General features: G+C 40.4%; 1 protein-coding gene and 1 long non-coding RNA gene across 3 annotated transcripts; both read right to left on the bottom strand.

The window, feature by feature from the left end:
- Positions 1-896: 896 nt before the first annotated feature.
- On the bottom strand, positions 897-10,917 carry sepsecs (Sep (O-phosphoserine) tRNA:Sec (selenocysteine) tRNA synthase). The gene is made up of 12 exons (XM_010795240.1): positions 10,836-10,917; positions 9,615-9,730; positions 9,389-9,543; positions 8,479-8,597; positions 7,977-8,135; positions 7,569-7,722; positions 6,993-7,095; positions 6,774-6,903; positions 5,974-6,065; positions 3,553-3,646; positions 2,902-2,992; positions 897-1,771 (listed from the first exon to the last, which is right to left on the bottom strand). The coding sequence occupies exons 2-12, from the start codon at positions 9,726-9,728 to the stop codon at positions 1,525-1,527; spliced, it is 1,458 nt and encodes a 485-aa protein (XP_010793542.1). The 5' UTR covers positions 9,729-9,730; positions 10,836-10,917; the 3' UTR covers positions 897-1,524.
- A 1,284-nt stretch (positions 10,918-12,201) lies between these two features.
- On the bottom strand, positions 12,202-13,082 carry LOC104966102 (uncharacterized). Of its 2 annotated transcripts, none has more exons than XR_800618.1 (3): positions 13,016-13,082; positions 12,794-12,917; positions 12,202-12,245 (listed from the first exon to the last, which is right to left on the bottom strand). It is a non-coding gene; the product is annotated as an uncharacterized lncRNA (long non-coding RNA). The 2 variants fall into 2 exon arrangements; XR_800619.1 differs by lacking the exon at positions 12,202-12,245 and adding an exon at positions 12,572-12,616.
- Between the last annotated feature and the right edge of the window lie 1,904 nt (positions 13,083-14,986).

Raw genomic sequence — 14,986 nt, 5'->3', positions numbered from 1 at the left:
TGCTGGAGCACCCCCCCTCTATTGTATTAATGGTTACAGCCTGGGAACATTGAAAGTGTGCTGATCCAGCAGCTTCATCTATCTGACTTCAGTCCACTCTCCCAGGGCTGATGGGCTGCTGCACATGCATCAGACCTGCATTAACAACTACAGTTTAAAAAGCGGCGTGTGCTGAATGTATACTTTGCTATCTAAAGCACACCTGGGCCCGGCACTGACGCAGCAAGAACTACTGATCAGGGTTATTAGAGGAAACACAAAATGCTTTTAAAGTAAGCTTTTCAGATCAGAGCTTACTGTATGTTTGCCAACTAATGCAGGTGACACGTTTTCCTCTCAGTGAAGAATTTGAGTTTGATTTCCATATCAACGAAATCCTGCACAGTTCATGTATTTTCTTTGGATATGTACCTTCCTCAAAATCTAAACTTACCTTTTTCTGATAAACTGAAACTTAAGCTAGCAAACACTAAAGACTGCTTTAACTTCATGAACATATTGACATTACAGAAGTAACACACGAAAGTCATGTGTAAAACATATTAAGTGGTTCTGTTCTCACACCAGGCAAAAGTAAATGAATTACAAAGACCCTATGGATTGTTTATAGTAAACAAAACTAGCCTTAATTCTTAGACAAACTAAAACAATTTAAGGTACATTATTTTAGATATTTTTATGGCTGTGTGTATAGCCTTTTGTAAAGTCCCAACACATGTAACTGTACTTACCTACACGCATCTTAAATTCTTAATAGCAGGTTTGGTGAACATTTGCTTTACTCCACACAGCAGTGATCCATGTTTGCTGAACTAAATCAATTATCTGTTCATTATATTGTTTTCTGCTGCCTGAAAGTAAAAGAGCCGATTAAATTCACCGGCTTCAAATGGAGATAATGGCTCGACGGTTTTTATATCACATTACATCACACTGCAGAAGACATGCTGCAACATACTGCATTATCAAGCGATTTTGTTTCATATGTCAATAGTTGGAAAGGCCTAATGCATTTCCAAAGGCAGAAGGCACATAAAGCATGCCTGTGTCTGCTAACATTAGCAGAGAGGAACCACGGGTAATTACATTCCATTGCACTGGGGAGACTTGGGACGGTTTTAATTAAGAGAAATGACACACAAAGTAAAGCCCCTTGTTCATCTTCAAGCTATTTTGAGTCCAAATGCCATTAGAAATTAAAAAAAATTTCAACATAAACAGAAAATGCAAGTGTTCACAAACAACCACAAGCTCCTGAGAAGCATTTGTATGCATTTAGCGTCCTTAAAATATATACTAATTATGACACGTTCACAGAGGAGGGAATTAATCAGTGACATCAGCCCGAGTCACTTTTGTTTCAATGAACACCTGGAGGAAGTTTCCACACCAGCTGCTGAGCTCCAGTCTTTGACCTCATTACAATATCTGGATTGATAATCCATCCGCCTTTCAAAACACAAAGTTCAGACGAGGTGAAGAAGAAGATCTCACAGTTAGAAGAACTCAGTTTTCTTATTATAGTCATTCTCCAGTGGTGTCCTCCTGGCACGGTGGAAGTACGGGGGAGCTACTTTTCGCCACCTTTTTCTCTTTCTTCAGGGTCTTCAGGCACTTTTCCAGCCTTTTCATGCACAGGGTCACGTCCTCCCGCGTGATGCCCACAGCTGAGGCAGCGTTAAGGTACGGACACGGGTAAGCATCGGAGTGAGACATGAAGCCTCGGAACACGTGTCCGCTGATGGTCTGCTCCTTGCCCAGCGGTATTACCCTACAGACAAGGGTGGAAAACGAGGATAATGTGGAACAAGAATGTTATTTGGCATGTCCGGGAATTCCTTTTTTTATGACTACGACCTGGCTAAAGCTGAAGCTGTTCACTTGACAGACAAATACTTATTTTAAATCAAGTTATTTGACTTTATTGGAGAGTGGTAATATCCCTTGTAATGAAGGAGGTACATTAGTTAGTCAACAAAAACATTAGCTACAGTAAACTAGTCATTAGAAAACTAAATATATGTAATCTAACTCCATTCTTTACTACTCGGTCAACATTTGGGAAGCGGTGCTTTCAAGAATTTGTCATTGATGATGTTTTGGTGTGCTGTGATTTTAGGATTTGTGTTGAATTTATAGTATGGTGAATTTGATTTGTAAGCAAGCAGATCTGAGACCATTATGGAGAAGAAATGCATTCATATGATACAGAGCTCTTAATATGTTGCACATGGTTGATGTTAAAAAAGCCAGCTCCCTTGTATCATATCCTGCAATGCATTATAAAGATTAAAGTGTGTCATTGGAGCATACATTTGAAATATCAATGCATCTCATTTGCTACTCAGATTCAAGGATAACAGATTAAGCTCTGCACTCTGATTTCGGAATATTGAATATTTCCCCTTGGTCTGTATGTGTGGAGACTTTTTCGTTTTAACGCTATTGAACCCTGAGTGCATTCAAAACACAGCATGAAATAATGACCCAAATAAATCATTCATTCTGGATATTTTAAATATTTAGATGGGCTCCCAAGCTTTGTCCATCGAGGGGGAAAATTGAGAAAAAGAATTTCTTTTGCAGCTTTGAGGCAACAAAAGAACAGACCCTAACATGGTGTCAGTGTTTGTGCCCGGGGCTCCAGTGGAGACAACGGCGCTCCGTGATGGAAACATCCCAGGAAATTAGGATGGGCGGTGTAATCTTCTAAAGGGGTTGCTGTTCCCTGAGATTCAGCAGATCCATCCGGCCGATTGCTGCACAGCTCAGGCACACAGACCTATTTTTGCCTAACCTCCACACCCTCTTGTTTTCACTCCCCTCCCCATGTTCCCCTTTCCAGGCCAGATTGTGGCCCCTTTAAAGTGTCCATACCTAAATACAGCCTATGGTTCTTACCTGGCTCCTGACACTTGCCGGGTGAACAGCATGGAGCCCAGCTGAGTCACCGCCCCGTTGCTCTCCGCCTGGAGACCATCCAGAGACATGGCTGGGGGGTAGGGGGGGGAAGAGAGGTGCCACACCCAACACACAAACACTGATTATACTGTAAAATACATTGGATTTATCGAGTGCTTTTCAAGAAACTCACAGCCATGTTAAAGAGTGAAAATGCATCAAAATATAAAAAACTACACACTACAGATGAAATAAAAGAATGTGCTTATGTTACAGATGCTTTAATTAAAAAAAAAAAGCTATTGGCAACTATTTAGATATTCGATTGATAGCCATTTTTCATGCTAATAATGTAAGAAAATGCAGTTTTCAGCCTCCCAAATATGGAGATCTCCTGCTTTCCTCCGTTTAAATTTAAGAATATATTTGAGTTCTGATCTGACAATGGACACGGACCATCCAAAGACCTTTGGATTTTGAGAAACTAGGATGGGCATTTTTCATTTTTCTGACATTTTATAGATCAAATGATGAGCAATCATTTCTTGCAGCCCTAATATAAGTTCAGAAAATGAAGCTTTCACCATTGAAAAAACCCAAAATGTATGGACTAAATAGTGTGTATACATGATGCCTGTGCATGCAGCTTACCCAGGGAAATGGGGTTATGTGGGGTGTGCAGCAGCCTCTCCCCGTGTGCAGAGGCGAGACTCTTCAGCTCCTGAGCCAGCAGCAAATAAATCTCCTGCAGGACATGCGTACACAGAGAGAGGCATGGAGACATAGAAGTAGAAGGGGGGCCATACAAAAGAGCTATAAATAGAAAACTCTGCCAGAGTCTTATTTTAGCAGCAGCAGCCTCGGTTTTATTGCCAATCAAGCAAAACCTACCGACAAGCAGACTGGTCCATGTCCAGACCCCCTCCCTTATCTCCCCCCTGTCTCCAGAGAGGCAGGAGAGGAGGAACACATGCTTTAATCCAGTGATTCTAACACCTACATGTTTGAAATATGATGAAGTGTTTGATTCTCGATGCAGTGTGTGTGGCTCTGGATAAAAGGTGGAGTACACAGATGTTATGATGCCAGGACATGAAGAGGAGCTGCACAACAACAAATCAGTGTTTCTGTTGCTGGCTTCCCCAGCGAAGCGTCGCATATTAAAGCATCTGCTCTCTGCTACAGCGTGTGTGTGTGTGTGTCTGCTGCGTACTTTGCTGACTCATACTATTCTAATTCGAAAGCACCAAGAAGGAAAATATTTTCTGTCAAGAGTCAAACACAAGTGTCTCCAAGTGTCCCTTGTTCTCTAGCAACAATGGACGACTTTCTTACCCCTGCAGAGGAGGGAGTGCACGGCCACGACTCTGCAGACAATAACTGTGTGTGTGTGTGTGTGTGTGTGTGTGTGTGTGTGTGTGTGTGTGTGTGTTGACTAAACCACATCCTACCTAAAAAAAACACATCATCTGCTGGTTCTTTGCAATTTCTACCCTAACGGTTACATGAGTCTGTAAATTATCAGATGAAAAGTCTGAATTATTTAAAGCANNNNGAGTGTGTGTGTGTGTGTGTGTGTGTGTGTGTGTGTGTGTGTGTGTGTGTGTGTGTGTGTGTGTGTGTGTGTGTGTGTGTGTGTGTGTATGTGTGTGTATATGTGTGTATATGTGTGTGTATCTATGCGTGTGTGTGTGTGTGTGTGTGTGTGTGTGTGTGTGAGTGTGTGTGAGTGTGTGTGTGTGTGTGTGAGTGTGTGTGAGTGTGTGTGTGAGTGTGTGTGTGTGTGTTGACTAAACCACATCCTACCTAAAAAAAACACATCATCTGCTGGTTCTTTGCAATTTCTACCCTAACGGTTACATGAGTCTGTAAATTATCAGATGAAAAGTCTGAATTATTTAAAGCATGTGGGGGATGTGGGGAAATCACTCACTTCTGCAGACACTATGGAAAACGCGTCCTAGATATTAATTATAAATAATGTGGAGCGAGGGAAATCAATAAGCGTTGATGGCTTCGGGTCATCCGAGAGGCCTGAGGTATTTCCTTAAATGTATATTTCTGCTACGCTTTCCCGCAGAGGGCATTGTGGGGGTCGTAGGACATCTTGTAGTTGTGTCATCTTTGGGTTTCATGAACAGATGGTGATTACTTGTTTTCTTGACCGTTGATGCAGATTTAAGAGTCATTTGTTTCTGCTTCTTACCGAGGTTTGAGCATCAACATAAAACAGATAAAGTCACATGTGCAGTTTGTGGAGGAGCAGTTCGGAGGTGTGAGAGTGCTGCAGTGATTCCTGTTTTAAGAGGGGGGATGCTGCATTGTGAGAAAAGCCTGCTTTAAACGGGGGAGCCACCAGGGGATGTTTCCTGAAACTTCTGGATCAATTTCATCCTGCTATAGCACACGCCTCCCTTTACACTGACTCGCTCAAGTTCAAAGTCTCTTTCCTCAGTCAGAATGCAGGTACACACACACACACACACACACACACACACACACACACACACACACACACACACACACACACACACACACACACACACACACAGACACACGGAAGTCAGAGAGAGTGATCCACTGCAATTCAATACAACTTATGTAAGCACACACACACACACACACACACCACACACACACACACACGACATCCACACACGACACCACACACACACACACACCACACAACACACACCACACACACACACACACACACACACAGAATCATAGAGAGTGGATCACTGCAGATTAAAATACAACCTTATGTAAGCCTGTTCTCTTCAGTTTTCCGGGGAGAGATGTTGACACAGCACACACACAGAAACATAGTCAGGCTGACATTGCCGCAGTATTTTCCTTCTACCAATCCATGTTGTTTTTAATCACACCATCTGGAATATGACTGATTTTTATATTAATAATTACATTTATTTCCCTTTCCTTCTAATCTCGCTTTCCCAACGCCTCATACACAAGTTAAAAACATGGAAGCATCCTGCAGATATGAAACTCCGCCTGAAAGACATGATTAAATAAATGTGGTGTTGTGGGCTGATGTGTGCACGCTCTCACCTTCCTCTCTGACAGGAGCTTCTTGTAGCCGCTGGCTCCCAGGGTGAGGAGGGTGATGAGGACGTCCAGGGAAGGAGAGGCGGACGCTCGACCTGGACAAAAGAGGACAACAAGTGACTTTGTGCACACAGTAACTGATTATAGGTAGAGATATCCACTCCTCATATTAACCTTGAGCACAAAGTAAGCACTGGTGGCCGTAAAGGTAAAGCATCACATGAGGTTTTTTTCAAATCCCTGACAAAATATCAGGGCTAAACCAAATACTTTAAAGCTTAATTAATACATTTGACATTCAAATTGTAAGTCCACAATTAAATGCTGTGCAGCTTTCTTTTGTAGGACTACTCATCATGTTTAAAAGACAGTGTGTGTGCACAGCTGCAGATAAAAATGAGGCTACAGTAATCTTATTTATATTATACTATTCGCAAAACATTTTTACCAGTGTCGTCAAATCAAACATTTAAAATAACTCAAAAGCATTGTAAGATCCAAAAGTCAACATTTATAGATAAAAAGGTTAAGAAACTGATAAAAAGTTATCAGTTTGAAAAGCAGTTGGGTATAGAAATACAACAAATATTTTAAAATGTCTGATTATAATATTTGTTTTTGTTTCTGTGAACTCATATGTCAGAGAATGCTTTTGTTCTGATTCAAAAGAAATTCCCTCCCAAATAACTGAGTTCATATCCCTCATTCCTCTAGATTGTAAATGATGTCATTGTGCTTATCATTCAGAGGAAACGTTTTGCAATAAATAAATCGTGAAAAAAAAGAAATCCCACTTGACTCACCTGGGTACATCTGGCTGATCTCCTGTACGAAGGACTCGTCGAAGCCTGCGATGATGGCGCCACCTACTGGAACCATGAAGTTCTTGTCCAAGCTCTGCACAAAGGCGTCAATTCTTCCGACACGAGCCCCCTAAGGACAGACAGCCAACACCAAACTGTCACCAACGGGTCAAGTGCATATGAGGGCCAATTACAAGCGATATAGTGTGTGGAACCCACCTGTTGGATGAGGTGCATGCATTTAGACGATTGCACTCCGTATGCATTGTTCACAATGTGGGGAATGTTCTGTTTGGCACACAGAATGGACAGCTCCTCCAGCCTATAGGACAAGATCATAACAAATCATCAGAATTAATTGACTTTTGATCCGAATTTGGCTAGTTAATTTGTCATAGCAGCGTAAACAAGGGCTTGAGCATTAATTAAAAATAAAATGAATTAGAAAATAAACATTAAGAGTAAAATATACTTATCAACAGTGACACATACATATGTATAGGGTGTATCAATCAAATGGAACAATATATAAACATGTAGATAAGTTGGTATACACTATATTAGACCAAGTAAATTGTAAAAATGTAAACATAGGATACTATTCACATTATACGAGTGTTAAAAATGAATTATTTCTTAGTACTTCCTGTTGTACCAGGCTTCCCCTTCCCAAGGTTACCCCCAATTCTGTCGCGCTCTCATTGGCTGCAATCCAAAAACTGTCAGCAAGCGGGAAATCTAGGCTAAGGCCTTCAGTGTGGAGTAGGTGAAAGGCTGCGAAGGAACATTATTCACCTGTCGGGGACCCGCGGGGCGAAGCAGGAAGTAGTTGAATGAACACACAGGATGTTCTCGGCTCCGAGCTCCTCGATCTTGCGCTCAACTGCTTCCAGGTCTGTCCGCAGCTCATCGCCCTCCAGAACGTTCTCCACCACCACCGGTTCAAATCCTGAGGAAACAGGGAAGTAAGAGCAGGAGGCGGAGGAAGCCCTGTGATGATGTTATGAGGAAGGAGCACATGTCTAACTAGCATCGGGGAGAAAATGCCAACAGAAAGTGCAGAGATTGTGTCTGCCATCACATACTTCAACAAATATGCTTCACATGGCACCATTTCAGATATATTCCCCCAAGAAAGGGCCATCTGCTGCCATATTTCTGTCTGTGTGAGCAGGAAGTGAGGGTGACTGATGGGATTTGCACCTGCTGTGATCATGGCTTTGAAACAGGACTTCTGGTCGATGCGAGGCCAAATGATGTAGCGAGCTTTGGGTCTTCGGTGGCGAAGGGTCAGGAAGCACAGAGTCAAGCTCATTCCTGTTGCCAAGGGAACTACAAAGCAGCTGGCCACACTCCGGACACCTGAGGAGCAACGCATGGTTATACAAATGTATTTTTTTTGTACTGTAAACTGAATCCTAGCGCAAAGGTTAATTTTATTTTTGTATTTACTTTGTGCTCTAGTAAACAATTTTATTATTTTTTCTTTTGTTGCAAATAGATGAATGGCGATGACACGGCAAAAGAGGTCCCACCCACAAAGCATAATAAACATCCAATAAATGAATGCAAGTGCATGACTTCATCTGTTTTTTGCCCAGTCTAAGCACATCTTTCAGTGGCGTCAACATAACAAAAATAAAACACATTCCTTGATACAAATATTCAATTTTCTTGCAAAGTACTTTTCATAATAAATACACACCTGAGAGCTTTAAGATGTCCAACACCACGGAGTTGGTGAGCTTGTTGAGCAGACTGGACCCTGCAGCTTTGGGCTGGACGGCAGCGATGTCACCTGACCGACCGATGCCATGGATCAACCTTCAAAACAAACAGGAAGCGTTCAACATTCACTGGACACTAGAGAAGAGTTGTATTTCTGATCGTTTTCAGTACTATATTGAGTAGAGCCCAAGCGTTATTAGTATGGGCAATGTGAACTTATCATACATGAGTACGTTTACAGTGTTATTGTTGGCTAGGCACAATTAAGATGTTTTTAACACTTAAATATACAGCCTTATTTGGTTGAAACTCTTAAATAACTAATATAATTAGGAGCCTCATCATGTAGGTTTCCCACAGCATGAAGGAAGCTCAATTCAACACTTTTTTTTTTTATTCCCCCCCAATAATTTTACAGGCAACTTTATCCGGATCGGCATAACGTTATATATTTTAAACAGATGTTGACTGAGTTAATTCCCTATCAACTGCCTGTAAATACCTGTCCCCCTTTTTTCAGATTTTAGAAGGCAATGACCGAAAGAAAACATCATAAAATCGTACTTCCCATATCTGAGCAACTAAAATACTTTTAAAAAAGGGATTATTTTAAGACAATTTAATACGAATCGGGACCTAATTTGAGATCAATTAATTCAATGACTTTGCTATTTTTATAAAAATAAAGAGAACCCTGATAACGACCAAATTGTATTAAGTCACATCAATATCTGCCTCACAAAGCTATATTACTGGGATCAAATGTTGTGTGGCATAAAATTAGCAATACAAATTTAGAGACCTAATTCAATCTACCTAAATCCATCTTGTAAAAATATGTGTATTTTCACATTGGACACAACATTATACAGATGTCAAACTTGAACCTGTAGTGTCTCCTGGCCACGAGGCTGGAGGCCACGCGGCCCTCCCTCTCTCCGACCCCGCAGTTTCCCAGGAAGTTATTACTGTCCATCACAGCCAGCTCGCTGAGGAAGAGCTCCACGGTGCTCTCACTCCATCCCTCCTCTGGACACTTTCCCTGTGACACACAATGAGAGAAGCTGATGAATCTGCAGCGACCTTAAGGAGACATGAGGCTGAGGACGGTACCTGCTCCAGCAAGAGTCTGATCAGCTGCTCATGGCTGCGGCGCGCCTGACTGCCCTGTCGAACGTAAGAGGTCGACACGATCTTCTCACTCAGGCTGAAATTCTCACTGTTCATCTCTGGAAAACAAATATGTTGAGATCACTCCAAGGCACATCATTTCAATATATGAATTTAATTTTGTTTAATATTTCATTTCAGTAGGAAATAAGAAATCAAATCTTAACTCTAATTGTATGTTATGTTATGTATGTTCTAACTTTTGGTCTCATGTTTTCAAAAATAAGCAGGTATTTAGCTTGTTACTTTTATATCATATTGAAATACTGTTGGTCTATAAGTATTAAGTCATTATAGTACCAAAAGTATCAAAAATGAAAAGAGAAACCAGGGAACACAGACTTGTCTGAACGTAAAGAACAACACGTTTAAAGACAACTCCTTGGACATTTTAATGACAATATTATTTGTAATTAGGTTCATCTGCATACTATGTTTTAGAGCAATTATTGGTCTTTAAATGTCAGAAACAAAAGTTTCTCAAACCCAAGTTGTTCTCTTTTTTAGCATAGAAAAAATTGTGATCAAGATATAAACATGTGGCTTTGCTGTGTAAAATAATCCTTAACAGTTTGAGGGTGCGTATGACCCTGACTTTAGGTGAAGCAGTATTATATGTATTTAAGGTTTGTCAAATGAATGTATAATTGCAGCTTATGAACAATACAATTGAGAAAAACATACACATTTAAGTTTTCTGAAAAGCTGCAAGGCTGTGGGGAAATAATTAAACAAAATTCTGTATTTACATCTGATCATTGTAAGCCTACTATAAAAGAGATGTTTACTGTCAGTGAGGCCTGGGAAAATAAAGTATTATATACATGGTAAGGCTACATGTTTATCTTTCCTATTAAGACAGGTTTAGTGTCTCATTCAGCCAATGTTTAATCTGGAGTAGAAGCATATTCAAACAGGAAACGCGGTCATATACAGTTGTTAAAAAAATACAAAAGTTGTGATTTGTTTAATTATTGCTAAAGTTAGCATGTCTACAATTCTGATTGCAAGCTACCTCTAGTTGTTTACCTAGCATAGCTGCTAGCAGCTCGTGTCGGCTAAGCTAATGTTTTCACACGAGGAACAAGAGAGTGCAGCTTAACAGGGATGATTTAGTCATTGACAGTTTATTATTATCAATAAATAAAAAATATATCTTCTTACCTGACAGCTTTCAAACCAACCTCCCAACTACAGGCATGAGCATACAGCAGGAGGAAGCAGCTTCTTCGTGTTCATTAAAGAAAGTGCCGCTAACATCCAGAGTGTTGCACTGCCGCCCCCTGCTGGAGGAAGGTAACTACTGCGGTCACATCAGCCTGCTCCACTTCCACCTTACTCAAGCACTCTTTATTATTCCTTCCATTCATTTATGCTTATAATCAGGGACGTGCACAGGTACGGGCTAATGTTGCCCGGGAAACGGCCCGTTTGGCATTTTTGGCTGACCTGCCCCTCTAGAGAGAGCGAGAGTTTGTTTCTCTTTTTTCTGTTGTGGCCGAATCTACATGATGAGCCCACAATTAGTATTGTAGCGTCTCGCTGCGGGAAACACACTTTGTCAGCGCTGTCATCTGCCGGTGCTTTAAGACCACCTCAGTGTCGGATTTTGGAAACTTGATTTTGAGTTGTCTCATGGCAGTTAGGGTATAAGGGACAAACCAGGGGACTTTACTTCCTCTTGATACCATCGGTTATTTACAAAAAAACACCTAAACATAGCCTACTTGTTATTGAGCTTCTGTCTTTCTGTGTCTTTTCATCTGTAAACTCCCTCAACGGGGCCGCTCGCTCTCTTTTCTTGATCGCCCTCTCACGGGTGAACAGTTCACTGTCCCGCTTCATTGTAGGATTTCTGCCATGTCTCTACCACTTTAGTTTGACCATCTCTGTTATTAAGTTATGGAATACTAAATAAATAATTAGATACCTTACCGTTACTGCGCTCATAAAGAATGATAAGAATAAGAATAATGCGTATTGAACTGGTTTCATTCATTAGTGAGTTTATTTAAGGTAATTAGTTAGAGTCCCTATTTTATCAGTATGTCTGCACAGATGGTCAAACTACATTAGAACAGAATTGTCCCCATTTTGTCTTTAATATTTACTAACATTAGATATTTTAATGAGATATGGGACCGCAAAACAAAAAATGTCCCTGGTTTTCATTTTTAAAATCAAGTCACTGAATGCTAGTAGTCGCCTTAGCTTATTTTGTTGAGATGTGAATTACTGTTCAATCTAGTTGATGTAATAATCGTTTGGTTTCTTTTACATTAAAAACAAGTTATAATTTTCAAAAGGTCTTATGTTTTTTTTCCAGGGGGAGGCCCTTTTTCCAGTTTAGAGCAATAGCCCCTCCGTGCACGTCCCTGCACAAAACAATTATATGAGTCTGTTCTAATTCATGTTCACTGCTACAGGTGGAGGGAAGCAGGGTCAGATTATTCAAGATGAATAGGAAGGGTTAGTCTACACAAAGCTACTGGCTACAGCGGATGCAAAGTTAAAAAGCTGAAATAAATCATTTCTTGAGACCTTTCCTCTCCTTGCTGCACGGCAGTTACTTGGCTACAAAGAGAAAAGCATTAAAGCACATTATCCTTCACGGTCATTCAGGCAAAACTAAAGTGAATTATAGCCAAACAGGATCATGTATGTAAATAATATCAGCTCACTTGTTTAAATACATGAATTCTCTGTTTCTCCAAAGTTTAAAGCCATTTTAGCCAATTAGCATGTTGATAGTGTATATTTACATAGCAGCTGCTGTAAGTTCTGCTCTTGAACTTGTGAGTTAGCTGCATTTTCATGCAGTAAACATGCAAATGATTTTGAATGTGGTTGGACACATTGCTGGGCATCATTGACGTCAGTGACATGCCCACTTGTCCTACCCTGTAATTTCTGTCCAGAGCTCTCTGGGAGCAAAGTTGGCAACCCTATTGACAGTTTAAGAGTTCAGAACAACTTCTTTTGCAGGGTATTTTTTATGAATATTCTTTTACAACAGCAAAAAGGCCCATGGCGATCTAAAGTTTGTGACGTTTCTGTTTGAACAACACAACTGGTTGAATAACAAGAAATAAAGCATTGTGTTGGAGGGGAGGAGATCTTACTTGGCAGCATCTTTAAGGTCGTTGACACTTCTCTTGTTATTGTCACCGTCTTTGAAGATGGTCTGGTTGGCTACAGTTAAAGTTCCATTTCTCGTAATGAAATCGGGGAAGCACCGTTGAAGAACTGAAATACATTTGAAAAAAAAATGTTTGGTCTTTTTAGTGGCTTGGCAAACAAATGATGAGCTATGTGTGAATGTGCAGTTATTCAGATTCACTTACAAGGTCTGCTTGGCACAATCATAGAAGGGCAGTCTTCATCTCGTATGACTTCAAGTACTGTCTGAAAGTGAAATGAAAGAGAATCAGCAATTGAAAACAAGATATTTATCTTTGTATTCATCATAGATAAAAACAGAGAGGAGGGCTATTCAATTAAATGATTTTGACTTTTGACTGTCCCATTGTATCTGTATCCGTCCTGTGGGTTTCTGTATTGATGTAAGATCTTGAGTGCCTGGCTGTCTTTTATAATAAGCATTAGGGGAAAAAACTTTCTAAGTTCTAAATTACATTCCGGAATTTTCTATATAAAAAGTAACATGAAGTTTAGCCTAGTGAAGAAGTGAAGGATAACTATCAGTCCCATGTTAACAAAAATATGCAGGAATCCTGAAGTCAAATGTAATAACTTTTAAGACCTTTTTTAAGACCCTTTCCATACATTTTAAGACCTCATCGCCGAATCTCTTTATTGCCGTTGGTCCAGATACTTTTGTTCGGGGTTTCTTCGTTGTGTATGTACTACAAGACATTAAACTTTGGTTTTGATTCCGGTCTACTGAATTCTGAACCTTGTACCAGTAAAACAAAACATTGTAACTTATGTTCTTAAATTTTTTTCATAAATATTTTTATTTTGTTTAATTTTCTTTAGGGCTAGGGGCTAAAAAAGAGGGCTAAGGCTAGAAAACTTTAGTGCAGCTAGCCTGAGCCCTGTAGAGATTAGGTCCATACAAATATAAGGTCAAACAGTAATGAAAACCTCCAAAAAAAAAACCGGGAAACATGTACTCGGTATGAACAGGGGTGTTGAATAGGTCCGTTGTTCATATCTGAATTAATGTTCATGTTTCTTTATCTACCTCCGCACACCACGTCACCCAACACGCAACCCACAAGTCTCTAGTCCCCTGTCCAAGTTTGGGCGTGACGTCAGTGTCGTACAACAAACACAGGGACCCGTTCCGTGTGAAGTGGCGCGTTTAACGAGGACACCCCTAACGGGGTGTCATGAACTCATACATTCAGCGAAACCCTATTTTCACAGATTGTTAACTGTACATTACATTACATTATCTAGACTTTTCCTTTTTTCGTTAGGTTGGGGTGTCTAAATTAGTCAAAAATAAACATGTCACCACTATTACTTTTCGAGTGAACTTACACGAAAACCCTCTATAGGCCTTCCCGTCAGTGACTACGCTAGTGTCGGACAAGAACAGCCGACCGTCGTCAAGTAACTGCACGGGTTACTCACGCATTCTTGGTCTTTCTCTTCCACCCACACACCCTTGTACGTTGTCGAGTCAGTACGACAGACTTCACACAGCTACTAAAGGGAAGGGTGTAGGAAGGTTCATACTGACACAACGTAGTCTGTCGTAAAGTTAGGTTGGGGACAGTACAGACTGAATGCAACTACTACAAATTATTGTATGGTTGCGATGTTATTGTCTTGTTACTTTTACAGACTTTATACTACTTATTGTAACCCTAAAACAATAAAAAACAATGTGAATGAATAGTCCAACACGCGCCCCAGAATTTTTCATATTTTTCAACTATTTAGTTAAATCGCTTTTTTAATCCGATTAATTTTCATAATTTTACCGTAAAGGTTCCGTAATGTAAAACATCGAACAAAGGTTATTCATATATTTAACAGGGTTTTCTGCAACATAAGTGTCACGACCGGACGTACATTAGTAGACGGCATCCACACATCACACTAAGACACATCAAATAAATACCGTAGGGTAACCCAAACTACAGTAGACTTTGTCCTGTAGCGTGCGAGGTGACGCTAACTATCGCGCGCTTCCAGGCAAATGCGGCCAACAGATTTTTTGTAGCAATACCCCTTTACGTTCAGACGCAGGTGAACAAACCTTCTATTCCTCCTTCCTGTTAGTTATATACATATATCAGTTACACACTCCATTTCACACAGCGGTTTCCATTCGGCCAATT

This window comes from Notothenia coriiceps, unplaced genomic scaffold (assembly GCF_000735185.1).
Source record: "Notothenia coriiceps isolate Sejong01 unplaced genomic scaffold, NC01 NC01_scaffold00037246, whole genome shotgun sequence".
Taxonomy (NCBI): domain Eukaryota; kingdom Metazoa; phylum Chordata; class Actinopteri; order Perciformes; family Nototheniidae; genus Notothenia; species Notothenia coriiceps.
This window is presented reverse-complemented; position numbering and strand designations above follow the sequence as displayed.

What these genes read in the sequence shown, in the direction of transcription:
- sepsecs (XM_010795240.1), bottom strand. Translation starts at nt 9,728, where the DNA reads ATGAACAGTGAGAATTTCAGCCTGAGTGAGAAGATCGTGTCGACCTCT. An exon ending in CAAAGCCATGATCACAGCAG is followed by an intron (nt 7,723 to 7,976) that starts GTGCAAATCCCA and finishes CTGTTTCCTCAG; the next exon opens with GATTTGAACCGGTGGTGGTG. An exon ending in CGGCAAGTGTCAGGAGCCAG is followed by an intron (nt 1,772 to 2,901) that starts GTAAGAACCATA and finishes CCTTGTCTGTAG; the next exon opens with GGTAATACCGCTGGGCAAGG.